Here is a 13,868-nt window from a genome sequence, read left to right as displayed (position 1 = left end):
CATTTCTACAAATTCTTGCCGGTAAAAGTAGTCAACTGGCAACAATCATCGCATTTCTAGATCACCTCTTTTTTTTGGGAATGTTGCTGCACGTTTCCTTCTGTCCAAAACAAAGAACAGATCGAATCAGGCCGCTACTGTAACCATCAGATTACCCGTCTCCCAAGTGGCACGTTCGGGTAAGGAACCCGTATATAGAGCAGTGATAATTGATCATGGAAGCAGCAACCATGGCTGCGAATTAAAAAATAATTTGTTACAGCCACCAATACGGGTTTCATCTGGCAGGTCTGGACAGAGTTCTGGACTGTGGAACACATCACTGCATCAATGACAACGGTCTAGCTGGCCAAATGGCGCCGTGAGACTGCACAATTACATCCAAGTTACATCACCACTGACTTTAAAAAAGTTTACAGTGCATAACCTCAAGTGCATCCTCTCAGTATCCATCACACTGGTACATAAGAGGTCATTTACTGATATTTAAATAACTTTCATGACTGATCTCATGCACAGTACATTCACTGAGATTATCCAGATACTACAGACCAAAGTTATAAAGTGGCCTTTTACTTAACTAGGGGACACACATCCCCTTGTTACAAGAGGAGAAAAAATGAAACCAGTCTCCATTTCCCGTAAGGCTACACAAATGAGAAAACCGCATATTTATACATCTTGCAGGTTTATTACAATGGTTGGTAGATGGGAGAGAGAAAAAGATAAAGGCAACTACAAGCCCCTCCCCTTAAAAATCCTACAGTCTCAAAAACAAAGTACAAAAATTGTTCAGAGCTTTTAAAAAGGAGAAAAAAAATAAGACCCATACATCAACTTAAAAACAAATCTAAAGACAGGCATATGTAAAGTATCCCATGTCCATCGCCAAAGCAATTCTGTATATGCCCACAATCAACACAGGGGTGGGGAGGAGTGGGCAGGGAAATGGTGTGGGGTGGGGTGTGGGGTGGGGGAAATTGGGAGATCAGCAGACTTCAACGGTTTTAGCTGGTGTCCATCTAAAAAAAAAAAAAAATAAACAAAAGATTAGAAAGTCAAAAGCATCACATGTAGTTAGGTTTTTATTTTTTTTATTTTTTTTACACACTCTAGAAATGAAGCCAGTTGAAACTAGACGGTTGATGTGGGGACTCACCCTGGCATTGTAGGCGTCTAACTGTGCGTCCAGCTCCTCGGCAGACAGCGGCTGTTTGTTGGTACTCCTCCCTCCCCGGCCCCTGCCTCTGCCGGCACCGCGCCCGCCACGCCTCGTCATCCCTCCAAAACCGCCCAGTCTGCTTCTGTTCATTCCCCCGCCTCCTCGACTCAACCTTGAGACACATTTGAGGGAGAGGCTTCGTTAAGACGTGCAAGGCATTTAAATGAAAGCTGCATAATATTGTCCGGTCCCCTTTAAAAACTATATTTCAGTCTCAATGTGGTTTCCTGGTAAAATAAGATTAAAATAAACATTTGCAAAATGGGGGGGAAAAAAAAGGTTAGGTCAGAATAGTGTTCACTGTGTTCTTGGCTAGAAACAGCTGTACAAAATAAGTATTGTACCTTACTGAACCTGTGTTTAGCAGTCGTCTATGACCACGAAATGCACTATTTGTACGTCGCTTTGGATAAAAGCGTCTGCCAAATAAATGTAATGTAATGTAAATGCTGGACAGTGCGAATGCCATTTCACGCAGCGTACGGCAGTTCCTTACCCCTGCACGGAGGGCCGCCTTTGCGTGTCGATCTGTGACGTCACGAGCTGGATGTTCATCGAGCGGCCTGAGAAGTCGAGAGAACACATTTTTGACCGGCTCAAGGTGCTGAGCTAGAGACCGCCAGAAATCACAGGTCAAATGAAAGCTTGGTACGCAGCACTCTGAAGTCACGCCGTACCGTCCAGGGGAACGCCGTTGTACTGCTTCATGGCTTTGTGCGCGTCGGCCCGCCTCTCAAAGTGCACGTCCGCCGTCCCCAGGCTGCGGCCCGATCGGTCGTAGTGCACCGCGGCTTTCTTCAGCGTGCCAAACTCTGCAAACAGCTCCTGGAACGAGTCCGGGAGATTCAGGACCGTCTCACTCAAACAATGTAGCTTTCAGGTAAAGGGAAAACAGCTTCCTCCATTGCTAATATTTTGCCAAACTACAATCCTGGCCAAGAGACTTGGAAAAGAATACACACACACAGACATATACATATAACTTCAAAGATATTACAGGTGTTGTAAAAACAAAGCTGTAGGGACTCACAAAAATATTATCACTATAACCTCAAGATTATAACAAGCATTTTTTGTCAAATTTGGCCAGGTTTGTCAATCTGTTCTTGAGACACTATTTTAACTTCAGTTTACGGCATAAAGGAGTACATTTGAGAAGTGTGTGCAAAAGGTCACTCAAGATTTACCTGAATGTCTGCATCAGAGACTCCAAAGTCTAGGTTGGAAACAAGGAGCTTGCCACCAGTCTCCACGCCAGCCCCGGCCCCACCACCACCGCCGCCGCCGCCGCCGCCGCCGCCGCCGCCACCGCCTCCGCCACCCCCCCCAAAGCCACTGTCGAATAGGTCATGCTGCCATTTGTCCGGGAGCTGCTTGGGCTACAAGAAAACAAAAAGAATGCACCTGTTGATTTCTGGCTCCCTGCCACTGTCAATCACAGCGCTCCCACCCAACTAGCTTCTGGGAACACAAACTGATCTACAAGAACGTCAATAAACATAATTTAACTTCTGCTCACTGAACTGTCTGCTATCCTATTTCAGGTGGTGAATACAAATAAATACTAAGCAGTTTTTTTTTTGGTTTAAGTACAAAGCACAGTGCTGCCAAGTACAACAAAGCACTAGACAGCAAAACCTGTACATCACCCAATATGTATAACAGACTGCCATTTAAAAAAATTAGACCCTATATTAAACACACTGAAACACGCTGTAATTGCTCAACCTGCTTATTCACAAAGCTCATCTTTTCAAACCGCCTAAATTAAACTCAATACATATTCTGAATAACGGTTACCATAAAGGTACCGTAATCCAATACACAGTACGTGTAAGCCTGGGGAACAGCGGGAAAGCTATATGAAGTGCTGCCTAAAGCATGTGCAGCCGGCCATACCCATCCACGGGCCCTTTGTCAAATGCACCCTCCCGTTTTTTTGCACCCAACGTTGTTTAGAGAACTGATAGTTGTCGCATGCCCAGTCACCATCAGAAGAATGCACCAAGTCCGCGCTTTCCGTCAGATGCATGGCTGGCCCATTCAACTGAAGAAAAAAAAAATTCTCTGGAGGGTTTTAAGAAAAAAAAAACTTGTTTCGACGGGCTCGCTGCAAACGCACTCGTCCTCTGTCTGGATTCCATCTGCATCCCAAAAATGTCGACTCCGTGTAAAAGTTTTGCTCTGGAAAAAGAAAGTCTTTTTGTTTGAGTACACGGAGTTTGCAGGAGTCTGCGCCTTTAAAATGGTGAGCTTATTCGCCCCGCAACATCTCATCGCTGGAGAAGTGGCAGCTGGCTGTTCAAGCGTCCATTTTGTATAAACGCCATTTTGACTTTAAAAATGGACCTGGGGTTATTTTTTCATACTTCTTTTGCGATCAGAATTGAAATTCGTCCTCTTCGTCGCCTTTAATAAAACGCTTGTGCGGTAAATGGGTGTACAATTCAATGAGCGTTGTCGGTAGCCAGTACTTCAAGCTATTTAGCGCTAACCGGTTAATGCTCCAAGTGATTCATTCATTCAGAAAGGATGAGCTTGGTGGCTTGCATTTCAGCTTCACGTCGAAATCCTCAGACACGCGAATAATCTTCGTGGGGTTTGAAATCTTCGTGGGGTTTGAATCCAAAATTGTGCGTTTTCTGCGCTTAAATGAAGATTATGTCTGGAAGAATCATGGTATTTCTGTATAGCGCTGCCATGAAAGCCATATACTAAGTGAGCTCGCTAGCTAGCTAGCCAGCCAGGGGCCTCAAAGCCAATTCGCATACACTTTACGGTGACTTGGATAACCAAGTTAAAACTAAAGTGTACGGTCGAAAGTTTTTAGAAAAGACGACATTTTAAGTTACACTTCCTTTAATGGTGGTGACTCCCGCCCTAATTTACTAATGTGGCCCTTTTCCATAATGCAAAATCCAGGAACATTCCAGGGTAAATGCTAGCCAGCTAGCTGTTCCTTGGCCGAATCAGCTAGCTAGCTAGATATTTAACATGAGCTATCATATTACTTAACGTTAGCTAAAATAAGAAACTTTGCTGAACGTGGCATTTTCCCGCACTCCTCTTTCCGTTCCAATTTCTTTGTCCTACCCTGCTGTACGGCGTGGGTCTGCTTCTACCGCGACTCAGGTTCTGTCGATTCCGCATAGGGCCTGATCCGCCGCCGCGGCCCCCAAAGCCTCCTCCCCCGCCGCTTCCAAATCGACCGACGTTACCACCTCGTCCTCCACCCGAAGCTCCACGACCACGACCTCCCCTACCACCACGGCCCCCTCCACCCCCTCGCTGTTGTTTGTTTTGTTTGATGATGTCGTCCAAAGACATATCCATCTTATCGGCCATGCTAACACCGTATTTAAAGCCTGATTCTAAAACGCAACTTTAAGGGCACCTCAACCGCGCACTACACGACTAAACTGAACAGCGTAGGTGAACTCAATATAGCCTCATTCAATGCATGCGGCGCGATCGTAATTATTCCGGAAGTGACGTTTTCACAACTTGGTTTGTAATTTCTGTTTGGGAACTTGTTAGTTGTTTTATTTTTTGATATTTAGAAAAATAAAAAAACACAAACTAAAAACAGCAATGAGTCATAATTTGCAGGCTAAATCGTAATAAAAATGGGCATCATTAATGGGCAGTAACATAACAGACCATTAACCACTGCAGCAAAAAGTAATCCACATTTGGGATGAATCATGAAATCCCATTACGGTCACCTGGGGTACACTATATATACAAGCATTGTTTCTCCTGAATATTTTTTCCATTGAGTTTAACGGGAAAGTTAATCAGGAAATCAGGAAAGTTAATCACAAACTTAGGGTTGTAACTAGGCAGCTGTTTCATAGGTGACTTAGTTGATGCGCCTGTCTTAACGACTACTTGTATTTTTATTTATTTTTATTTTTCCATAGATTGCGTTGTTGCCGTTCTCGTTGTTAGTGTTAATCAGTTTAACCATCAGGGTCCAAGTTGAACTATGCGGTTGTTCCCTGTACTTGGACCGGTACTTCTCTCTAGGGGTTTCGTCATACTTGTTCCTGGTTATGGTTATACACTTTGTTGTACGTCGCTCTGGATAAGAGCGTCTGCCAAATGCCTGTAATGTAATGTATCTACTGCATATCTGGCAGCAGCACAGTGGTTTGAAAAGTAAAAGTAAATGAGCAAATGGTGGCACAGGAGGTCTCAGGAGTGCATTTGTTTGATTCTTGCTAATTTGTTGTTAAGACAATTAAAAGCTTATTTTTTGCCATTTTGAGCTTGGCCCTTTTTTTTTTGCCCAGGAGTGTATATGGTTGCTCACAGCATTAGTAAATAAAACCCATTCAGAATTTGTTCATTCAGCTTCATCCGTACCAGCAGGGGGCAGCGTGCTCAAATATTTATGCAAATAAAAACGTCCATATATTGTTCAAACAGGCAATACAATGTGAGTCGAATTGGTAGTTCTCCTTAATGACAAAACAGGAGGTACCGTTTATAAGCTATGTATTTGGGCATTTTTCGGAGAAAAAGGGTTGTCCAGGCGAGGAGGCTTATCGGTTGTTTAACCATTGGTCCACCCGACATTGCGACGTGTACTCCAACACCCTAGATGGTAGTAGTGCAACTCCAACATTTTTAAACAAGAGAAGAAGAAGTACGGAAGTGGAGGAGGAAAGTGAAATCCGGTTGGAATTATTATAGGACTACAAAATCGTTCTGTGAGTACACTGGTAACTAACTAGTAAACCCGAAGTAGCCTATAACTTCATTTTGTAATCATACTCGGCATTGGTATCTGTATTTATAACTAGCACTGAAGCAGCCATAGCGACGCCCACGTTTCTTTCCTTGATGATCGCATTACAGTACGTGCAATTCGAATTTTAAACGATAGCCACGTAAAAGCGGGTGAAATAGTTTACAGCGGCTCTGTTTTAGAACAAGAGTTAGTTGGTTTGGTAGCATGAACTGTGTTCTCAATGCTTGTTCTACAGCATTGACGGCTGGTGATGAAGGTGAAAATCAAACAGTGGAGCGGCGTGGCCTCTTGGCTATGGGTCGCTAATGACGAGAACTGCGGTATTTGCAGAATGTCTTTCAACGGCTGCTGCCCTGACTGTGAGTTGACCCATTTTTACGTAGTTACTGTGTTCTAAATGCACTGTGGAGTTCAATGCCGTGGTGTTGCTTCATATTGCATGGGTAACGTCTTTTTTGTACAACACTATAAGAATGAAAGTCAGTTCAGTAAGTAGTAGCCGACTATTAACTGCTGTTATCGATTTCTTATTATATGAACTATCATCAAAATAATGACATCTTAGCGCAACACTTCATTTTTAATACAGTACCTGCCGTCTCCCTCCAGGTAAGGTGCCTGGTGATGACTGCCCACTGGTTTGGGGACAGTGCTCCCACTGTTTCCATATGCACTGCATCCTCAAGTGGCTCAACTCCCAGCAGGTGCAGCAGCAGTGCCCAATGTGCCGCCAGGAATGGAAGTTCAAAGAGTAACATAATCATTTGAGCCAGACAAAGACTGTGTTTGAAAGCTGGGGTACCGCAAAGAACTTGAAACATTATTGCATGTTAATTTTATTTACCTCTGTTGTGTACTATACTTTCTCACTTAAGTCGATGGTGGTTTTTTATATAAGGTTTTGTGACTGGACAGCTGAGACACATGAACACATACAAACCAAGTTCAATAATCTTGTAACAAATCCAAATGCTACAAAATCGCATTGTTTAACAGGTGACTTAGTGTGCCTTCTCAATCTCTATTTGAATTGTATGTATGTACGTAGGTGCATATTTATGATTTGTATGCTGCCTCTCATGCAACTTTTATTCTGGAAAAAAACCTCATAGGTGCTGAAAAGGCTAGTGTCTAAAAGCTGTGCTACATTTGCATTCATTAAAAGTGATTGGAGGTGTGCAGGAACAGCCATTGAAAATGGTCAGCATTCTGTAGGGCTGTTCATGGGGTGCCTAAGGAAGTGTTGCTGCATGCAATCCATGTATACGGCCGGATATTTACTGAAGCACTTCTGGTTAAGTACCTTACTCAGTGGCGCAACGGCAGTGCCCCACTTGGCAACTGAACCTACGATCTCTGTGTTGCAAGCCCACTTCCCTAGACCAGGGGTCTGCAACCCTGCTCCTGGAGAGCCTCGGGGTCTGCTGGTTTTTGTTTTCACCTAAAAAATCAGCACCCAATTCAGACCCAAGTAACCAGGTGAAGTGAGTTAACTGTGTAATCACCTGCTTTAATTGATTAATTTAGTGCAGAGTAACAACAAAAACCAGCAGACCCTGCGGCTCTCCAGGACCAGGGTTGCAGACCCTGCCCTAGACGCATGTGAAGTGCACGCCTCCAGCACAGTGACTGCTGCTCAGCTGGCGAACAGGAGAGTAAGTAGTAGTGCTGGCCATCAGGACACGTCTTGGGAGTGAAATGAATGCCAGTCTGTGCTTTCTCTACGGAAGGACATTATGTGTGCAAAAATCTGATGGGGAATTCCAAATTTGCACAGAAAATGGGGTAAGAATTTAAATACACAAGTCACTGATATCACACGATGGCTGTACTAATTTTCAGGGAATTTCTTGGCACTAGCTGGGAACACAAATTGAAGTCATAATTATACTTGTGAAAAACAAAATCCAGCATGTGAGAGCTTATATTCAGTAATTGGATTCCTTGTGTCATTTGACCCACTGAGGTGTGGCATAAGTATACGCCGTTCTGCAGTATCGGGTGCTCCAAGTTTGTTGTACTTTGTTCAGTTTCAAGTTAAAAAACTCCAGTGGTTGTGCCAGTATTCTTTTACCGTGGATCAAAGCATGTTTTACTGTAAATAAAGGGTTTTTGTATATCTTTGTAATACTCACTTCTTTACCCCCAGATTTGGAATGCCTAATGTCATTTGTAGGTCATTCTCATTCCTGCAACATCTTCATATTTAGAAAGCAAATAAGCACAGGTGTGTTCTGAAGGGGAGTAGGCAGATGTACCTTTTCACACTTGTCAGCCAGCTGAGCTGGGCGGTTTCTGCTCTGGAAGAATACACTGTTTACACGGCTGCAATTGGCAGACTGAGCAACAAGGTAGACAGCTGCCCATTGACTGAAACTAAGTACTGAACTGATTTCTCAGAAGAGTCCCTGATGACTACTCGTTCCTTGAAATCCATGACTGTTATGGACACAATGGTAGGGCCCACAACGACAGACCTGCGGTCTTGAAACCGAAATGTCCGTCCCTGAAGGCTTCAATGCCGATCGACCGCACGTAGCCTAGATTGTGTGACAGCGTTGTCTTCAGCAGAACCAGCCTGTGTAGACAACATAAAGAAAAAGGGAAAGGGGGGGCATAGACAACTTGAAATGCATGCCTATTGCTGAATGTGCATGGTCCATCTGCAGCATCAAACCTTTCGTAGTTGATTCTGGTATACCATAGGGGCAAGGTTCCGGGGCGACATAGCTCAGGAGGTAAGACCGATTGTCTGGCAATCAGGAGGGTTGCCGGTTCAAACCCCGCCCTGGGCGTGTCGAAGTGTCCTTGAGCAAGACACCTTATCCCTAACTGCTCTGGCGAATGAGAGGCATCAATTGTAAAGCACTTTGGATAGAAGCGCTATATAAATGCAGTCCATTTACCATGTTCCAATATGTGTGCAATTAATTGAAATCACACAGTTTACCTTAGCATTTTACTGAAATAAAATAGCATTTGGGATCTTTGAAATGATGTCTGCACAACTCAAAATAAACTACACCAAAACACATACAGTAAAAAACTCACGACATTACAAACATGTCTTAAGAAAACTTTATTTACACAGCCCTTCCCCAGTTATTTTCCAATTCAGGTTAATCTTTTTGGGACTTGCCTTTCCTATTTTTGGGAAGCAGTAAATAACACTGGTTTAAACACAGTACTTCAGAGAGAGAAATGGTGCAGATCCCATTCTGTTCACCATTAGTGGTAACAGAAATTATTGAAAAGCAAACTCCTTGGTTTCCCATGTTGACATTGTAAATTTTGATCCCTCCTGCATTTACTCCTCCCATATAACTACATCAGGAAGATTTTGTTGAAACCTGCAAGAACATTCATTTCCACAGTATAAAAAAAAATGTCTTTTGATAAAACTGAGCAGATCTGCACACAGGATCTCAGCAGTTCGATTTGCCCCTCAACCCTAGCACTAAGGATAGTGTTGCTGGCTCATGCAATGCTGAACACCCAGATAGATGACCAATTGGGTTCCGAAATGGAAATTCACAACCACAACCATCACAAGCTGTGTATTTCATCCATTCCAGAAGAGACATTTACAAGGGTGGGTCAATGCCAGTGTTACTAAGTATACCTGCAACAAACTCTTTCAGTTAAACCCCCAATGAATCCTTTGACAATGGAGAAAATCTGTTGCGTAAAAACAACTGCTAATTACTCCAGGCAAAAATAAGTAATTGTTAAAAGGACCATCTTCAAATTTACTCATGTAAGAGAGGTTTGCCAAGGTGATGCGAATAAACCAAACCAGGGTAATGGAACCTAAGGGGCTTTAGTAGAATGGTCAAATTTACCAAGAAGCCAGGAGCAGAACCTTGCCCATTAACTTAAAACAGACCGAACTTAAACTTTCTCCAAGACACACATCTTTCAGTGCAACACCATCACAATGCAAGTGTGTGTAACTTCATAGGCGTCAATGCGTTGACAGGTCTGCTACGCCATTAAATTTAAAATATTCAAGGAAAATTTTCATTAAGAGATTTCGCAGAACTATGGCAACATACAATTGTTCTGGGATTTAATATTGTATGGGCCTAAAACAAGATTAAAAAGGTCACATCTGCATCTAAACAATGATAACCTAGGCCTCCCACCCACTCTACATATTAGCAACCTTTACTGAGTTAAAACAAATCTGTCAACAGGGAAAGGAAAAACATCCTTTGCCCTTCAGCATGTCCCTCCAAGGTAATGCATGAAGATGAAAAACGAACAAAGTTTGTATTTAAGACTGTAGTCCTTCATGTGTCCTGAAAGAGATATGGAAAAATGTCTATTTGTACATTTTCATAATCATCTAGTCAGAGCTGCTTTCCTACTGGATCCAGCTTCAGTCCAATTGATGTCTTTCAGAAAAAAAAAAAAAATAAAATGTGATCCATGCTTTAGTCATCTATTCCCCCCCCAGAATATAAAACCAGGAAGAAGAAAAAAAAAAAAAAAAAAAACCCTGAATATGTAATCCCAGTCTCCTTTGCCCTTTCACTTCCGGTGAGGTCACAGTCAGGAATAAGCCAGAGCACACACCTGAAGATGGCCAGAAGGTGGTGGTTATGCATAAGGGTCAACTAAAAGTGACTTCCAGAACAAAGTAGCAGGAAAGATGCAAGTCACTGCGGGGAGCACAGGGCAGCAGGCCAGCAGTCTGGAAGGCCAAGGAGTAAAGGGCATCATTCCCTGGGACTGTCAGACTGGGTGGTTTGCTGGTAGAAGGTTTATTATTTAAGTTCAAGAGGAGATTGGGAGGAGGCGAGGCAAGGTAAGGTTTTGTAAAGGTTGTAAGAGGTTGAATCGGTAAGATGGCCAACTAAGACTTCTTGGAGTCCTGTGTGTTCCGCCTCTTAATTTCACTCAGGTCAACGGGTGTGAAAGCTGCGGAGGACAATAAGAAAGGCGGTTACGACATCAGTCCATCTCAAGCCCGACACACAATTTAATCTTCGCTGGTTTCTCAGGAGCTCGCGACTGAACGCACAACGGCACTACGCAAAATGTGAAACGAGACGCACTGTAAATCACAATGCAGGCAGATGGCGTGAGTGCATGCGTGCATATGCGCAGACGCACACGCGCACACACACATACACACACACACACACATACACACACACACACATACACACACAGGGAATGACAGGAAAATGTCAGCTAAGCCCTTGGCAGCTACATGTTCTTCCAGTCAGGCAGAGTGGAGAAACGCGTGCATGCAGACACGCGCGCGCGCACGCGCGGCGGGGTACGTACAATGCAGCGCTGGGTTGGGGGTCTTCTCCACGTACTCTTGGGGTCCCCTGTCGCTGCGCTCGCTGCCCTGAGGCGATTTGACGTCTCTCATGACGCACTGCCAGGCTGCGGGAACACAGGAGAGGCCTTAACGACACGCGCTGATGGACATTCACCTCTACATCTCCTTTTCCTTACACCGGGCATGAGGGCCAGCCCAGTAAACAAGACCTCTGACCGCAAACCAAGGCATAAGATCATGAGATGTGTACAAGTCGTCGATGAATTCAGCCAAGCATTCGTAAGTTTTTTTGTAAGTGCACGTGATCACGGTGTTGTGTCTGAATGATGCCCTTTTAGGGCAACTGCCTTCAATCGTACAGAGGTGGTGCAATTCTTCACTCGCGAGTGACAGACGCAGCAGCGTCAGAGCGCCCCGCGGTCGAGGAGGGGCTGTTCCGGTGGTTGCCCCGGGCGACTCACTCTCGTGGATGAAGCGCACGTTCTCCTCGTGCGCGGGCGTGAACAGCTCCCCCGTGTTGGTCGGGGACCGGGGGCTGGAGGTCCGTTTGTAGTTGTGAACCATCCTAGGAGCCGGTGAGCTGAAACGTGCACCAGAGTCAGTCAGGCATCGCAAAACAAAGACTCTCGTCCAGTGACTCGCAAGAACTGGTACCGGAAATAGGGAGTGGATGAGGAACAGTCAAATGTCACACGTATCCTTATGTTTATACAACTTGTATCAAACGGTACCACACACACGCTTGTCACTGACATGAATGTGAATACCCATGTTTAAGTTACATAGTCACATTATTCTTTAACAAGTTAAGAAAGTTTTTTTTTTTGGGGGGGGGGGGGGCGGCTTTTTGTTTCGCAATTTACAGTCATCCTCCACTGAACCGACTTTGTATGGAATTGAGATGTGCTTGAAACAACAACAAAACAACTGGATACTACACCTCAAGTACAATGGAACCACACAAACATCTAGCCATGCCAGGCCTCTCACCTGGTCATCTCTGTGCTTACTCCTTTCCTGGTCCTCACTCCTCAGTGTACTGAAGCTTCTCTCAGTCTTTGGTGACTCCAATCTGTGGAATGAAAAGCACAAAAAAATAAAAATGAATTCAGGTTTCACACTCCTGCACTGTAGGGGTAGACAGAACTAAAATCGGGAAACCTGTTAATGAGAGTACCAGGAAACGGACAGTAAAAACAAGACAGCATAAACCTGGAAAGTGTACGTCCTCACAATCAGTGCTCTTAAATTATGAATGGCTCTTAAGCCATTCATAATTTAATCAAAGCTGATATATGTAATAATCTTATGTATACTGCTAGTATGATTGAAGCGGATCAGAACGCTAGATAAACACAGAACTAGCTAAGCATCGAATTCTACCGAGCAAAGCATGCACAATGGCAGAGCTATTGAAGAGGAACTGAAGACAGAAAAAGCAGCCACTGGTATTCCACACATTTACTCAAACTGTATAGCGAAACATCCAAATCCACGTTTTCTTTGACTCAAGCTTTGACTAGCTAACGATAGCTACCCAACCTCGCGACAGTAGGTTTCTCGGCGTACCTGGCGGAGAACATAAATAGTCTATGGTAGCTAGCTTCTATGTCATAGAAATGATTGTAGTTAGTCAGCGCGATGATGTCTAGTAGTGTTGTTTACAAATAGCTAGCTAGCTATACGTGGTCATGTCTCGCTAGACCAGCTAGGTAGCTAAGTGAAACACATCGCAAGTGGAACCTGTTCTCAATTTCCACAGACGTGGAATTATCTACAGCTATTTTAATAATGTTTGCTAATTTTAATAGATACACTCGTCTGCTAGCCATATATTCTAAATAATCCATGGTTAGTTACGTCATTAGCAAGGTATTTGTTCTGTTAGCTAACGTTAGACAGCTGCCGAGCGAACAAAACATTCTGACTTCGACTTTCCAACTCACCACTACAAGCCTTCGAGTTCGCGCTATCTCAGACTTTAATTACGTAGCTAGGATGTATGTTGATATAGTACCGGGTGTTCTTTTTGTATTAGCTAATTCACACACTTTTCGATACTGCCCTTTGTCTTTCTTTCAATTTTTCTTTCTTTCTTTTCCTTTCGTTTACTCACTCGAGCTGTTGTAATTTAGGCCTCCCGGCCGTGACGCTGCCTATGCCAACTAATTCCTTCCGGTAAAGGTAAGTCATACGGAAGTGAATGCTTTGGTTATTTGGCGGCGAGGGGAGCGTAAATTTACTTGAAGTCGCAATGGTTGATCTGCAATTGAAGCTGGATCGCGGCTGTATTTTGTCTAGTTGACATGTTTTATGTGCATATTTTTACCACCTAGTTATATTTCCAATATATTCAACTCTGTAGCAATTACGTAAATCATTCAGTGATGCAGGATGCTCATATAATTAAACAATAAATTGAATCTCACAGTCAAGTTTGATATAAAAGGCAACTTTAATTAAAAATATATATAAAAATAGTAAGACTTTCATAAGGAGATAAAAGTGCAAGTTAGGTATACAGGACTTCTCGCAACACCTTTACTACTGTAAAATAAAATGAAGCAGCAAACAAAAATTATATTTTCGCAAAG

At 43.5% G+C, this 13,868-nt stretch overlaps 3 protein-coding genes across 5 annotated transcripts; 1 reads left to right on the top strand and 2 right to left on the bottom strand.

The window, feature by feature from the left end:
- Positions 1 to 669: 669 nt before the first annotated feature.
- On the bottom strand, positions 670 to 4,697 carry LOC118219637 (THO complex subunit 4-like). Its single transcript, XM_035402969.1, has 6 exons — positions 4,316 to 4,697; positions 2,410 to 2,601; positions 1,900 to 2,047; positions 1,719 to 1,785; positions 1,160 to 1,334; positions 670 to 1,022 (listed from the first exon to the last, which is right to left on the bottom strand). The coding sequence occupies exons 1-6, from the start codon at positions 4,565 to 4,567 to the stop codon at positions 1,008 to 1,010; spliced, it is 849 nt and encodes a 282-aa protein (XP_035258860.1). The 5' UTR covers positions 4,568 to 4,697; the 3' UTR covers positions 670 to 1,007.
- Positions 3,147 to 8,097, top strand: anapc11 (APC11 anaphase promoting complex subunit 11 homolog (yeast)). Of its 3 annotated transcripts, XM_035403012.1 has the most exons (4): positions 5,685 to 5,937; positions 6,031 to 6,084; positions 6,214 to 6,337; positions 6,588 to 8,097. In XM_035403012.1, the coding sequence occupies exons 3-4, from the start codon at positions 6,229 to 6,231 to the stop codon at positions 6,731 to 6,733; spliced, it is 255 nt and encodes an 84-aa protein (XP_035258903.1). In that variant the 5' UTR covers positions 5,685 to 5,937; positions 6,031 to 6,084; positions 6,214 to 6,228; the 3' UTR covers positions 6,734 to 8,097. The 3 variants fall into 3 exon arrangements, with proteins under 3 accessions (XP_035258904.1, XP_035258903.1, XP_035258902.1); XM_035403013.1 differs by lacking the exons at positions 5,685 to 5,937; positions 6,031 to 6,084 and adding an exon at positions 3,147 to 3,470; XM_035403011.1 differs by lacking the exon at positions 6,031 to 6,084 and having other exon boundaries at positions 5,690 to 5,937.
- Positions 8,098 to 9,042: 945 nt separating this feature from the next.
- On the bottom strand, positions 9,043 to 12,351 carry LOC118219667 (mapk-regulated corepressor-interacting protein 1-like). Its single transcript, XM_035403008.1, has 4 exons — positions 12,265 to 12,351; positions 11,736 to 11,854; positions 11,274 to 11,378; positions 9,043 to 10,901 (listed from the first exon to the last, which is right to left on the bottom strand). The coding sequence occupies exons 1-4, from the start codon at positions 12,270 to 12,272 to the stop codon at positions 10,837 to 10,839; spliced, it is 297 nt and encodes a 98-aa protein (XP_035258899.1). The 5' UTR covers positions 12,273 to 12,351; the 3' UTR covers positions 9,043 to 10,836.
- Between the last annotated feature and the right edge of the window lie 1,517 nt (positions 12,352 to 13,868).

This window comes from Anguilla anguilla, chromosome 2 (assembly GCF_013347855.1).
Source record: "Anguilla anguilla isolate fAngAng1 chromosome 2, fAngAng1.pri, whole genome shotgun sequence".
Taxonomy (NCBI): Eukaryota; Metazoa; Chordata; class Actinopteri; order Anguilliformes; family Anguillidae; genus Anguilla; species Anguilla anguilla.
The sequence above is the reverse complement of the archived record's forward strand: the minus strand, read 5'-3'. Positions and strand labels throughout refer to the sequence as shown.

Bases quoted from the DNA above. Each gene is read 5' to 3' on its own strand.
- LOC118219667 (XM_035403008.1), bottom strand. The intron at 11,379-11,735 runs GTGAGTCGCCCG...GTGTTCCCGCAG, and splicing joins CGTGCGCTTCATCCACGAGA to CCTGGCAGTGCGTCATGAGA. The intron at 10,902-11,273 runs GTACGTACCCCG...TGTCCTCCGCAG, and splicing joins CCCCAACCCAGCGCTGCATT to CTTTCACACCCGTTGACCTG.
- anapc11 (XM_035403013.1), top strand. From the start codon at position 6,229: ATGAAGGTGAAAATCAAACAGTGGAGCGGCGTGGCCTCTTGGCTATGG. The intron at 6,338-6,587 runs GTGAGTTGACCC...GTCTCCCTCCAG, and splicing joins CAACGGCTGCTGCCCTGACT to GTAAGGTGCCTGGTGATGAC.
- LOC118219637 (XM_035402969.1), bottom strand. From the start codon at position 4,567: ATGGCCGATAAGATGGATATGTCTTTGGACGACATCATCAAACAAAAC. The intron at 2,602-4,315 runs GTAGGACAAAGA...GTTTTCTTGTAG, and splicing joins GACCCACGCCGTACAGCAGG to CCCAAGCAGCTCCCGGACAA. The intron at 1,786-1,899 runs GTACGGCGTGAC...TCGACTTCTCAG, and splicing joins CAACGGCGTTCCCCTGGACG to GCCGCTCGATGAACATCCAG.